Source organism: Emydura macquarii, unplaced genomic scaffold, assembly GCF_026122565.2.
Source record: "Emydura macquarii macquarii isolate MOO-44397 ecotype Brisbane River unplaced genomic scaffold, CSIRO-AGI_Emac_v2 contig_450, whole genome shotgun sequence".
Classification (NCBI taxonomy): Eukaryota; Metazoa; Chordata; order Testudines; family Chelidae; genus Emydura; species Emydura macquarii.
Genome location: NW_027130587.1, coordinates 11,094,414 through 11,108,898, shown reverse-complemented (window position 1 = coordinate 11,108,898; position 14,485 = coordinate 11,094,414). Strand labels below are relative to the sequence as shown.

Genomic DNA, 14,485 nt, shown 5'->3' with positions numbered 1-14,485 from the left:
GATGGAATGCTTAGTGATCACTTCACAGCGCGCTCAGCCTCAACCCGCTGAGATTGCCAGGAGCGCATAAGAAAGGTGATGGGTGGAAAAGGTCAGATCTCAGAAGGGCTCAGTCACAGCACATTTTTGTCAGGGTGACGGGAGATAAACCCACACCTACCCACCCACCACTGTGGAGTCATCTGTGGTATTATAGACAGTAGTGTGTGCTGTGGTCAAGTAACGTTGCCACTCAAATTAATGTGGGGAAAATGGTCAACAAAAGCTCTAGCTTTACCTTTTCACCCGTTAAAGCTACCATATCCAGGGGGCCATACATAAACCGCCCAACCAGGATCTGAGGCCCGTCTTCCGCTGCGATGACATCATTAGCTCTGTGATTGGCAGTTACATTCTGAAATGAAAGCAAAAGGTTAGGATTTCCACGTTTTTATGCCTTTGGTAGGGTAGGATGGGCTTTGTAGGGCAGTATCATGATGTTGTTGTTTGTGTTATATTTGTGCCTAAGCCTGGTCAAACTCAGAGACTATAGACACACACTGAGAGGTAGTATCTTTCCCAAAGAGATTTATTATAATCTAAATAGACGAGGCAGACAAAGGGTGGGAAGAAGGGAATATTATCCCCATTTTACAGATGGGGAACTGAGGCAGAGAGAGACCAAGGATGGAATTTTCAAAAACACATTAATTACTTATGAGGAATCCAAGTCCCACTGAAAATCAATGGGACGTGTGCTTTTTCTAAGTGGCTTAGGATGGCATTTTCAAAAGCACTTAAATAAATAGTTCAAGGTCACACCAGAAGTCTGGCAGAGCCAAAAACAACCCCTCTCTCCTGAGTCTCAGTTCAGTATCTGAATCACAAGGCCGTCCCTTCCTCTCTAATGTGCTTGTATTGTGTGTTAGCATTATAATTGTACCCTGAGGCATCAGAGTGCTGGGTGCTGCGCAAATCCAGACAATGCTATTTAATTAAACATTAACACTAAAAAAGGGGGGGGAAAAGTTATCCATTCCCTTAATTTTAATAACTGCATCTTATCCAAGGAGTTCACAGGAATCTAGAGTCTAATTAGCTCTAGATCGGCAAGGACTTAACTTTTTCCCTCAGTTCAGTTTAAAATTGAGATGAGTGACTTGCTTCTCCCTGGGGTGGAAATTCTGCCCCAACCCTTACAGAAGCTAGGACAAGGCACATGAACCACTTAGTCCTTTGCCCTTGGAGAGTGGAGAATCAAACCTAACTGTCACAATTCCCAGTTCTCCCTGATCTCACCATTAAACCACATTGCCCTTAGAGCAAGATTATGGTTGGGGACTTGAAATCACAGTCCCCATGTCCTCTGGTTTAATGAAACAGGGGAGGGATACTTTTGTGGCTAAGGCACAGAACATTTGGGTTCTATTCTCAACTCTGCCAAGCATGCACTGGTCACTTTACTTTTCTGTTCTCTTACTCTGAAAAACAGAGCAGATGACCTGCCTCACACCTGTGTTGGGAAGCTCTGACTTGTGAATCTCTGTGTTTCTGAGAATTAAGAAGTCAGGCAAGGGGAAAATATTATGTAACCAATATCTGCTATTCACCTGAAGACACTTGGCGTTTACAGATCAACCTATTGGGCTTGGAATAATGTTGCTTTAATTTTAACACCACTTTTGTTGTTTTATAATACTTAAGTTTGTTTTTTTGTTCAGTTGGTTTTTCTTTTGGAGCCTCAGAATTCTGTTCTTTTAGTTCTCACGTCTATATACTCCGGAGAGCTTCTATACTCTTGCTGTCAATAGGCCACACACGCTCTCCCTGACCATTTGAATGTCATTACCAAGATAGATACAAACCACTTCAGTGTAGGGGCTATATCTTACCAGCACAGTAGGACCCCAGTCTCAGCTGTGAGCCTCTGAATCCTACTGTAATAATGTGTTTCTTTATACAACATCCAGTGCATATGCTTAAGGAGTTTGCTGGACTGGGGGGCCGAGTGGATAGTACTTTGTGACTGACCGTAGACTTTACATAGAGAAATGTGTTCTAATCTAGAGTTCAGTCTTGCAGTTTAAAAAAATAGGGGCATTGTCTTTGTTCAGGCTTGAAAGCAATGGTAGCAAATAAACGTAACCAGATAATTTCCAGTGAAACTCAGCTAACATAGAGGTGGATTTTCCTATTGTCATGAATGTATTTTAAGCACAATACATGACAAGCCATGCTCTCACATCCTTTGTTTGTCAGAAAACCACCAGATAAAAACAGTGATTTCTATCTGCAAGTGTCAGTAGAGGCTTGTATGGTATAATGCCATCCATTTGTGTACGTAACATACACTGACCGGGGGGGAGTTATATTTCCTAATCTAGGATTCGCCATTCTTATGTGGGAGGGTGCTGGGGTGTTGTATCTTATCTCCAAAAGCTGGGTATAAGAAGCTGTGTTTCAGATGGTTGTAGTGAGATGGCAGATGCTGAATGAAGGAAAAAAACATTCCTCTTAGTCTGTGAACTCATCTAGTGCATGTGAAAAATAAAAGAACCTCTCTCCTTAACCAGCACACAACACCTCTGAGACATCAGAGAAAGAAGATGGCAGCTATCAATACCTTTCCTCCCAACATACAGTGATGAACTAATAACAAATGGTGTCTTGAGTGCAAACTCCTGGCTGCCGCCACACACACACACACACACACTCTCTCTCTCTCTCTCTCCCTTCCTTCCTTCCCCCTCAGAGACACTTATACTTTTCAGTTCTTTACTAATCTGCAGGTATACAACAATCACACTTCAGGCGAGAGAACTGCACTCCACTGAAATTTTTGCAGGAAAAGACATCTGTATCTGCTCTGGGATGATACTTGACACATACTCTCAGCTTGACATGTGTCCTCTTGCGTAGCCATTTCTCTCGTGGATTGGATGGGCTTAGTGTTGCAGGATCCAAGCTGTCATTTTCCTTGACATTCACGTTTTCAAATCTCATCACCTGAAATGAGATTAATGTTATTACAAATGATGGGCGGCCACCAGGTTCATCGTTGCTGTGTTTGGTGTGAGAGGAGGAAGAACAATGCTGCAACAGTTTAGTTGTGTTGCCTAGATGATATAGTAAGAGTATGCGAGAGAAATGGGTCATTGTTCAGGAACATGAATGTACCTGCAGTTCATTCATGTTAAGTGTCAAGCAAGGACGTTATGTATCTGTACAATGCATGTCAGCAGCTTATTGTGCTGTTTTCCAGTCACAATGAAGCAAATTTATTCCTGTTTCAGATTCAAATCTTCTCAACACACAAAAGGCAGAGTAAACAATGGGAGCGTTACATAAGGATCAGGGAGCGTTGCATCCCCTCCTCCTGGGCTGTGAAACCATCCACAAAGCAGTTGCATGACAGCTCATGGACTGTAGTGGCTTTCTCCACAATCTTCCCCTTTCCTTTCTCGGCTTGGTGGCCAGCTCCCTGATCCCGCTTTCACTGGCTTTTTGCACCTACCCCCATGCAAATGGTTCTATGGCCTTTCAGTTCCTATGCACCACTGTGATTGGGTCTGAGACCAATATTAGGTCCAAATGCAATAGCATAACAACAAAGACGCCAGCCCCAATTCCGTCCAGTGGTTGAACATGAAAAGCCTGATTAAAATTCGTGTCTAGCCATACTCCCATATGGTCTAAATGTCAGCCCCAACACAGGGAGTTATTGTACTCTCTGGTTCTAAAGGAACTGTTTACAAACGTAAACAAGAGGACGTTTGTACTCTCACAAGCTGATGGCCAACTGACCAGAATGCGGTTCCTTCTGCGTAAATGAGCAAATGGCTAACCAAGCATAAATCTTCAGTTCGGGTTCACCCACGAGCTAATGTGAAATGGCTGCTGTTGAATGTTTCAGCCTCTGTATGAATATTATAACACTCCTTCAAGCTGGTGTCCAAGTTTCCCTCCTGATTGGCATTTAATAGAGATGAGCCAAACATGGAACCTGTTAATCCACTCTGATAGCCCCACCTGATTCTGATAGAAATGAACAAGTGGCTATTGAGGCTGAGATGTTCCAACTACCTAGAAGATATGGAGGCCTAACGTGCTTAGGCAGTTTTGAAAATCTCAAGTTTTTGTTTTAAAATATGTATATTTATGTGCAAGTTAGTGAGGCCCACAGAACTGCCAGTGCAGTCCCTGCTGTCTCGAAGAAAGGTTCTCTGAGTAAAAGCCTGCTGCATTCAGCTCTATGGCTTTCAATTGTAGTTAGGGGTGTAACAAGTTTACAAAAGCAACTAAGCAGATTAGGTGCCTAAATACCGGTGTATATCTGGCCCTAAGTGATTTGTTCAAAGTCACACAGGAAATCTGTGGCAGGATCAGGAATTAAACCTAGGCCTCCCAGACTCCAGTTCAGTGTTCACCACAAAGCCAGCATGTCTTTCCAATCCAGGCTAAGCTGCTATTTACTTGTAACGCTACGGTTCTGAGCCGCTGCAGTCGTTCCAATGGATTGGTGTCTAATGTCATTGTGCATCAACCATCTCAACAGAATCACCTAAAGAGCCATCTATAGCTACTAGAACAATTGGTTAACCAATTAATTGTCTACTCTTTTTACCTCACCCGCTTCAGAGAGAAAGAAATGACAGGAATGGTACTGGAGAGGCAAGGTGGGTGATGTAATATCATTTATTGGACCCACTTCTGCTGGTCAGAGAAACAAGCTTTTGAGCTTACATAGAGCTTTTCTTCAAGAATGGTACCGATCAACTCTGCTTTCTCAGGATACGGCTTCAGTGGAACCACTGAATAGAACTCAGTCTTGACATTTATAAAATATAATGCATCACGAGTGGAGATGAGGGAACTGCAAAGGTGGTGGCAGCGGGTGAGGGGTGTTTCCCCTCTAATATTTAGAGGTATGAGAGGAAAGAAAACATCTTTTCATAGAAAATGAGATGGCAACATTCCTCCCACAATTATTTTTTTTCTTCCACATAAAGACAGCCAAGTCTTGCTGACTTTCCTCACATGGATACATCCACTGGAGTTACAGGGACTACTTGTATGCATCAAGACAGGCCTGATTTGTCTGGGAGGCCTCTCACATGAAGTTTACATCTGTGCTATTTGTTTTCTTAACTTGCAAAAAATCCTGGGGGGGGGGAAAGCTAACAGGAAAATCAAATTTGCTAGTGGAAAGATAAGTACATTTCTATAACAAAGTACAAGCAGACCTGTGTAAGCCATGACTTGCTTTGCTTTATGCGAGGACTAACAGATAGAGAGGACTCGGGGGGTTCGTTTACACACTAGCACAAATCCAAGTCACCATGGGCATTGCTCAGACACACACTATTTGGCGCTCCAGAACGTCCATCAGCCTGACTGTATAGAAGCAGAGTTAGCAAGCTGTACCTATATTACCTACTCGTTTATACAGTGCCGTAAATCTATACAGTACTTCAGAGGCACGTTCTCTGCCCCTGAAAAGCTTATAATCAAATTATACGGGGGGGGGGGAAAGGGGGGGAAATCACATGGGGCAAGATGCAGCCCAACAGTTCCAGGGAAGAGGGGGCACTGAGGAGAAGGTAGGAAGGATTGCTGGGAAAGAAGTGGGATTAGGGAGAGATTTGAAAGAGGAGAGGGTGCTTGATAGATGAGGGAAGAACATACTACGATAAAAAGGCATAATGTCCAAAGCTGGAGGAGGAGATGAAGGGAGACAAGAGCACTGGAAATGAGAAAACATGTGCATGCACGCATCTGCGTCCTGAAAATCAGGGACTTTTATGCTACTACTTGAAGAATCATCTAAAAATAAAATTCTGAATATAACCACTTCTCCTCTGCTTTACTGAGAGCAGCAAGTCTCTTATTCCTTTCAATGGAGATTTGTTTTGTTTAACGGGTAAATTTTGCTTTTAACTAACCGTGATGATATTGTTTCTAGCAAAGTTTATTCAGAATTTATTTAGAATGCCACAGTGGAGAGAGGCTCTGACCAAGTTGGTATTAAGTCCTGATAAAGATAACTTCTTAAATCTGTCTACCATAGGTATTTCTAAAGGGCCTTCAAATCTAAGCATCAAACAGAGAGGTTATGAACACTGGATCTAAGCCCCTGATTTTAAGAGCAAAGGGTGATGGTTTTGTGAGTGGCCTAGTTTCAAGTCATGTCCTATAGTAAAATTCACAGATACAGACTGACCTATGAAGAGTGGAGACCTTTTCTCTGGCTAACCCGCATCACTACCCATAGTGACCCATCCAGCATCGCGGGCTGTTGCCTCCCCAGGCAGGGTAGGCAGGAGGCAGGGTCAGCCATTGAGACTCTATTCTCAGGGAGCGGAGGATAGCACACATGCTGCGTGGTTGGTCAGAGTAGGGACACTCAGCTCGAGAGGAGTAGCCAAAGACTCCAATGACACCAGCTCAGAGCAGGAAAGGAAGGGAGATACCCTGTGAAGCTACGGTGTAGGGTGGGGAGAAAGGCAGAAGGAAAGCAGAAATCTTCCAAACAATCTCATCCAGGAAAGTCGCTAGGCAGCTCTCTTCTTTGCTCCTGTCGCTTGTCAGGCAGTAGCTGTTTCATCTTTCTCTGGATGTTCACTGTGACCCTCTGCTTATTCCAAATTCAACTTTAGATATTAGATCGGTCGCACCAATTGGAGGCAGATGACTCCTCAGAGAGGTTGCATAAGAATTTTGCAATCAACGTTCGTGCTCCTCTGACACAGTTTATGCATGTTATGAAGCTGTTTGGCTTTGGCTGGACAGTAAAAGTCTCAGAGAGACATTTTAAAACTCTGACTATTTATGTGGCGTGTTTCTTTGACAGCTTCTGTGTAGCCAGTGGATCTCTTGAAAGGAGTATTTTGCACATTGTGTGTACCCCTTTCGATCTAGGTGTTTATTAGAGCTGTGTGGGAACACAGAAAAAAAGCACATTGCCAGAAAAGCTTTTGTTACAAATCTGGATGAAAAGGCAGAAATGTGCAATTTTCTATGCAATGATAGTTTTCAAAAAATCCCACTTTGGAAGAACCAAATGGAAATTTTCCATATTTCTAGCTGGGCAGTTGGGGATCCAGAGAGCTGAGCAGACAGGCCAGCCAGGAAGCTGCTTCCCAGCTCCCCACAGAACCAACCAGCCTGGGGAGCCAAGGAGCAGGGCAGCCCACCAGGCGGGGAGCCGGGCAATCAGGGAGCCAGCTGGCTTGGCAGGAAACAAGACAGGCAGACATTACATCAGACGTTTCAGCTGAATCGGCACATTCCCATGGAACGTTTTGGTTCCATTTCTTGTGTTTATACCGTGCTGATCACCATGCAATGAGCACCACCTATTCCTCATTTACACTCCTTAGAAAATGTTCTCCCAGGTAAAAGGAGTCAAATTACTCTTGACAAATAAAGATAAAACACACGCTTACTAATCATGGGGTCAGACTAACATCTTGGTCACTCAGAGCCTATTTTATCCAGAGTCAAAGGTCGCAGCCCTCCATGACCTCCCTATGAACACAGCATCCACTTAAACCAACCTAGTATTTCATCCAAAGTATTTCTCTGCTACCTGAGATCAACAGCATATTCGGTTACCAAAGTTTAGATTAGAAAGACTACAGTGCCATTTAGAGAGACACATTTGACCCAGAAATACAACCTTTATTAGAGTCCAGTAACTTGCACATTAAAATCCTATTTTTACCCTTTGTGCCTATTTTTAGGGGCCAGCCTGTGTGAATTCCTCTCTCCTCCATTTAATATAGTGCTTTTTCATCTTCAAAGAGATTTGTAAATCACTCTTCAGCCTTCACTACCTCTTGTGAGGTATTCTCTTACCTCCCCGCTTTTGGGGTTACGCAGAGGGAAGCCAAGCAGAAAGAGCAAATGCTTTCCCAATGATCAAGAAGGATATAACAAAACTGGGCCTGGAACCCACATTTTCTCACTTTCTGTCCTGTGCTGTAGCTACGAAAGCATCCTTCTCCTATAGTATCTAACAAGCGTACCTCACTTGTGTGGACACTGACGAGGTGATCTCCACCTGAGTCAATAGCAAAATAGACAGCAAAACACAACAAATGTGAGACGCTCCTGGTCACAAGTGGCAGAGCAGGGATTGGAAAGCTGAAGTCCCTGACTCCCCGTCCTGTGCCTAGACAATGCCTGTCCCTCTGAAAGGATGAATAACTTTGCACCTCTAAACTCTAAAGTTGCTACTATTCAGAGGGGTCTGAGGCAGATTATTACTGATTCATGCCGAGTTTTCCTTCAGAGAGACACAAAGATAAAATTACCTGTCTTAAAATGAATGCTACTACATCAGTTGATTCCCAGTAGCTGGCGTGGAAGAGATGTGGCAGGGCCACTGTTGGGAAAGCTGTCAGGACATCTGGGCAGTACAAGGCATAATCTATTCGCTTTGTTCCCCACCATTTGGCAGTAACTGCAAAACAACAAACAAGCAATACAGCAGCACATTTCTGACAGATACCCTATTAATAATCTCTTACTATCTTTTGGTTTAGGCTACTTGGTTAGATTCTCTCAGAGTGTTTAGTCTCAAAATTTAGGTTCCTGTAAAAGGCACTACAAAACCGAACACTAATTGTAATGTTTTCATTAATCAAACAGTGTCATTTGGTTACAAACAGTTGTTCAAGTGTTTTCAATGCAAAATGTGTCATCAGTTGGGGCAGGGAACATCTTCACAGCTCCCATCACGATGGGACTATGATCCTACCTGAGGTCTGTGCATGCTACCATCATATAGATGATGATAAAATATAATGTAGGAACACCATACACAATGAAACTGATTTGTCTAATTTTTGGTCACATTATATTAAGAATACACTCACAAATAGTTCTTAAAGGGTTAATACTCTCGGATTAATAGATGTTCTTGTAAAAAGCAGTTAGTTATAGATTAATATTGTCCAGCAGGCTGCTTACAACCATCTATAGCACTTCTACTGATGTGTTTATAACCATCTATAACATACTATTGTTATGAGCTGGGTGAAACTTTGTTATGGGTTGAGTGAAAACCCCATTGAGACTGATTGAATGGCAAATTCACACCTATTAATATAACTCCGAGCCTAAACCCCACTTAAGACAAAGGTGTGTGTGAACTCATCCATGAGCTTTAGATTTAGTATTGTTTTGGTTGGGGAGGGGCGGGGAAGAGATCACAGCAAAGAAACTGAGGTCAGCCAAGAACAGACTGAGGCCACGTCTACACGACAGATTTACGTCACTCAGGGGTGTGAAAACTCCACCTGAGCAATGAAGTTATACTAACTTAGCTCCCATCAGTGAAAGAAGCTCTCCCATCGGAGTAGTGGTGTCTTCACTAAAGTGCTAGAGCGGTGCAGCTGCGCTGCGTTTGCCTTGTATGTGAAGACAAGGCCTCAGACAGAGGGCCTGTAGGAGCACCTGAGAGCACAGTGGCTGATTCTGTAGGAAAATTGGAAAGAGGTTTTCAGGTCATGGGGGCAGGCTGAAAAGAGTGCTCTCAGTGACTACTAGCAAAAGACACCATTTCCTGTTGTTTGATTCCCTCTGTGTTCAAAGACACAGGACTTTTGGAAATAAACAAAACTGCATCAAAGAAATACCTGACAATCACCAATTTCTGCTCCCACTGTGGCACCCACAGGGCCCCAAACTTTGACTGGTTGCTTGAGTCAAAAAGGGGTAACAGTATCCATGTCTGGAACATGCTTATAACACCCAGTAAACATTTATTTACTCTTTATAAATTACTTATGAAATATCTTTAAAATAAAACTTGGCCTTAATTTAATTGCCTTATCTGAGAGAAATGCAAAAAACGATATAAAGGGAGGAAATTAACCTGGGTTAATTAAAATTCCAGCTGCTTAGGCTCTTCAAAGCGTTACTAGTATTCCTGGAAAGGGAAGATTTCTTTTTCAAAATAGATCTCCACAGGCCTGATGTAGATGGAAGGATTGACACTGTATCAGAAGTAAACACCACAAAGCCTCACTCACTGTTAGAGATGTTTGCTGATGACAAGCTCTCTGTCGACCCTGAGGTTTCACTGTTCATGCTGACCAAGCTTCTCCTCCTTGCCTTTCCTTGTGACTGACTCAGTGTGTTTGGAGATTCTGGGGTCTCTGGAGAGGAAGGGGTGATCCCGGAGCTGTTCTCAAGAAACAGAGCGCTGTGGCTGTGGATTGTGTCAGCTGCATGTTTTAAAAATGAAAATAAAAAAGACGAGCATTATTTTGTAACAATTTCATTGAAGTCAGTGGGAGTTTGCCTGAATAAGTACTGATTTAAGGATTAGGAATGAGATTCACTCAGGAGAGGGCCCGCACAAGCTCAGGAGGGAGCCTACATGAAGGAGGCTCCCAACTCCCACTGAAATTCAATGAGAGCAGGCTGCCTTATGCCTAGATTTGCAAAAGTGACTAGTCATTTTGGATGCCTCAATTTGTGTGTGACCAGCTATGTCTTAAAGGGGTCTGATTTTCAGTCAATGGGTGCTTAGCTCTTAGAAAATCTTGCTCCCCTGGTATCTCACCCAAAAACTGGGCACCCAAAAACTGAAGCATCCAAAAATCACTAGTCAGGTTTAAATATCTTGGCTTAACACCTGTAGGCTCCTTTGCAAAACCTTGCCCAATTCTTTAAATTAAGGCGTCAGTGAGTCATATGGTGCATAGGCCTCATGCAGTAGCACATTTCACAGGGGTGAATTTAACCCTGTTGGATGTGGCACATAGTTAATCACTCAGTGTAAGTGCTGCATGCCACTTAGACAATGGTACATTATTATTGTTTGTATTGCCATAAATGAGTTTAAAAGTGTATTAAATCACAAAGATGCCTTTTTCCAATGGAAAAAAAATGAAACCCTTGCTATTAAAATTAATGGAATCCTGATGGCCATTCATTGACTGTGAAAGATTCATGTGAACATCTTTCTTCGAGATTGAATTTTGTGACTCATCTCATACACTCCAAGTTATTGCATTGACGTCCATTAGGTTTGCCCAAATATTGCCTGCTTTTCCACGAAAAATGAATTATTGCAAATAAAAGGAAGTGCTATGGAGGTAAACAGGCTTAAAGAATCCTTTCTGGATGCAATAAAAATCATGAGCAAGTGGTTTTACTGCCGACCTATTCCAACTGAAAAGTGGATAAAGTTACATTTGCAACCTACACAATAATAGTAAAATGTTGGATACCAAAATCGTCATCCTAAAATACAAGAAGAAACAGGTTTCTTTCTATATATCTCACTACTTTAATTGCTCTGTTTGATTGCCGCATAGTGTACATCCTAATAGTCCCAGCTAGGAAGCTAAATATGAAATAGCCAATATGTGGTGAAGACTATTAGACATCTGCCTCCCCAATTTGTACATGTCTGTGCACACAGGTAAGTTTTGTGCAAACTAATTACTGCAGGGCTAAATATAGAGGGCACAATAGGACTGCTTTGAAAATGACGACATACATTAACTTTCAGGGTCCTATTGAAGTCAATGGGAATTTTATCATTGAGTTCATCAGGGCCAGGATTTCGCCCCAAGATTATCTAGGCAGTACCTATATGTGAAAGAACAAAGTGTAGGAAACTGGCACTATTCCTGTGATGTTGCTTTCTTTATTCCCCTGATGCTATCAGAGCAACTCTGTAATGGTGTGACAGTGATGCTTTTGGAGAGTGGACTGCTGCCAAGTCTGTTACATACAGAATTATTGTTTCTTTGTGATTCCTGTAAAAGGACTGGACAACTACCAATGGACAATTTGCAGCACAGCTGGGCATAGTTAATGTGTATTTATTTAATAAAATAGACCAATCTCTTTCCCCTTTCCCCTGTCCCCACTACCCACACACACATGAAAAAATAATGTAAGTGAAATTAAACAAATTCTGATATGCATTTCACCCATCCTTCATATACTGATTGTCTTCTTAGATTATAAGCCATTTGGGGCAGATACCATTTCTCCCTCTATGTGAGCAGTGCTTAATACTGTGGGTATTACCACAATACAAATCGCTAACAACAGTCACACTTTACATTGAGGATATATTTATAAGTAGCTTATAAAGACACAATTTATTAAAACATCTACTAATCACTTGTTAAGGATAGTCAAGGCCCAACAAGTCAATAGGTTGCTTATCACAATGGCTTATAACCTTGTTTACCACCTTTTAGTGATGTGCTTGTAACCTTCTATAACACGTACCACCCATGTCTGTAACATGCTTATAACATTTATCAACCCTTTGTAACTGTGCCATTAATATGCAGTGTGACCAATAACACTTGGTTTGAAGTGGCTTGTCCATCTTGGATACACGTATGAAGGGCAGGAATCTTTCTGTGGTTTCAGTAATAGCCACAAGGTGTTAAAGCGCAACTGGTAACCAGCTGGATGGGATTTTCGGTAAGAGAGGAACCCTGATCAAGAGCAGATAAGGTAGGCAGAACCTATCTTGTTTTTCTGTGGACATAACAAACCCTTAGTGACATTGGCAGGAGCAGAAAATGGGAGCCAGTCCAGAGAACAGAGCAATGGAAGCAGTACAGTCTATTGCAAAGGGAATTTGACAGGGATTAAGGAGACCTGAGTTCTGTTCCTGTTTCTGACCAGTTGCGTGAGCTGGGGCAAGTTATTTCTCCCATTCTGTCTTGTCTATTCAGATGGTCTCTTACTACGTGTTTGTAGAGTGTCTGTCATGGTGCAGCCCTGATCTCATTATTGTAATAGAAATAATACGAATGTATTGAGTTTGCCTGCCCATGTCCAGGTATCTCCAGCTTCCATTGTACTTAACAGCACAACTATTTCATCACATCACATTCACGCAGAGGAGTGCAATGGGGCCTGCCAACACAGTCATGCTAGGCCCCAGTTTTTGAGGACACAATAAACATCCCTGTAAAAAATGCTTTTGACGCTTACATTTTCTGTACGTTATTGGAACTGATAAAACTTGACAGCATTAAAAGGGAAAGAAACACAGCATAATGGGTCTCCTGTGAACACACTGAAGCTGTTTGAGAGAGTCTGGTTTATTCTGATTTCAGCCTGAACATCTCAACTGGAGGACACAGCCCAAGAACTCTATTGCAATTGAGCCAGGGAAAGCAATTAAATTTTAGCACCAAATAACGGGAGATGAGGTTTGGATGGAATATGCTGAAATGTAGTTTCTATGGGAACACACAGGGTTTTGAGTTTCCTTTAATGAAACCACACTGAAACTTTCTTACAAAGGAATCCTGCTAAGGCAAAAGGGCAGAGCAATCTGTGTGTGTTTAAGGGAAGGCCAGAGACTGTGAAAAGATGAAGAATAACTTTGTTATTGCTACTGTCCCAGTAAACCCCCCAGGTGAACCGGATATAACGTGTGACTTCTAAAAGAATGCACCTATAAAAGGATCTCAAATTACAAACACTACTTTATGCAGAGTAGTTGTAGCCATGTCGGTCCTAGGACATTAGAGAAACAGGGTGGATGAGATAGTATCTTTATCCCTTAGGCACTTTAGGTCCAACAAAGTGCCTTTGTAGATCTAGCTGTAGTCCTCTTAGGTTAATAGCTGGATTTTTATAGGGATAAGAAGGCTTACTAGACTCGATCCATCCACTTGCACTTGGGATGCAGTCCACTGGTAGAAGATAGATCAGCTATTAAACTGATTCTACATTTACCTTCCTACCTTTTTATATACCATGAATATTGTTTTCTCCCTACCATTCTCCCAAACATTTCAAGTGTCTCAGTCCCTTTTCTCACTAAAATTGCCCTTGATAAATCAATAGCCTAACAAGGTAATCACATCTACATGAGCAATTGCACATAAGTGATGCCATACATTAACATTTTAAAATGAATTGAATGACCCCTTGATTGAACTTAGTGATGAATGCTGAGGCCTACTGAAAAGAACAAGAGATCATCTGGATAAATCTGAGCCTCTCTTTTTTAGATGTTATATGAATCTAAATGGGAAAAATAAATCTGATCAACAGAACTGAAAGCTTCAAGCTAAATCCTGCAAACAGTGCAGTGGGCATTAAGTCTTTGATATTCATTCAGTTGGCAAGAATAGAAGGTAGCTATAGTAAACTCAGTTTTCATCATATTCTCCAGCTTAATTTATCTACATCCTTCTTGTGAATCATATCGGGAAGTTCCTTTTCTGGTGGTAGCCACTTTAACTGGTTTTTAGATTCATTACCTTTTTCACATAAAGGCACCTGTTAAGAATGCTAAGCACACCGCTACAATATGTGCATACAAAAATGTTCTCATTTTTAACTATGTTCCATTTCTTCAGAGGATCTGGAGAAGAGTCTCTTTTCTAATATGAAGGGTTATCAGGAAAAGATGTTTGGACAGGAGTATAAACATCATGAAATGCATGGGATTAGGCTTCTCCATAAGGAGTTAGTGAACTACCATCATGAGGTGGTACCATGA

At 42.0% G+C, this 14,485-nt stretch overlaps 1 protein-coding gene across 7 annotated transcripts in view; it reads right to left on the bottom strand.

The window, feature by feature from the left end:
- The window catches only part of PITPNM3 (PITPNM family member 3), a 315,040-nt gene that overhangs the window by 19,875 nt on the left and 280,680 nt on the right, over positions 1-14,485 (bottom strand). For all 7 annotated transcript variants that reach the window (XM_067537998.1, XM_067538000.1, XM_067537997.1 and 4 more), the window contains 4 exons: positions 10,017-10,211; positions 8,295-8,443; positions 2,869-2,985; positions 278-394 (listed from right to left, as the gene is read on the bottom strand). In XM_067537998.1, coding sequence (XP_067394099.1) covers positions 278-394; positions 2,869-2,985; positions 8,295-8,443; positions 10,017-10,211 — 578 coding nt within the window. The remainder of the gene's footprint in view (positions 1-277; positions 395-2,868; positions 2,986-8,294; positions 8,444-10,016; positions 10,212-14,485) is intronic.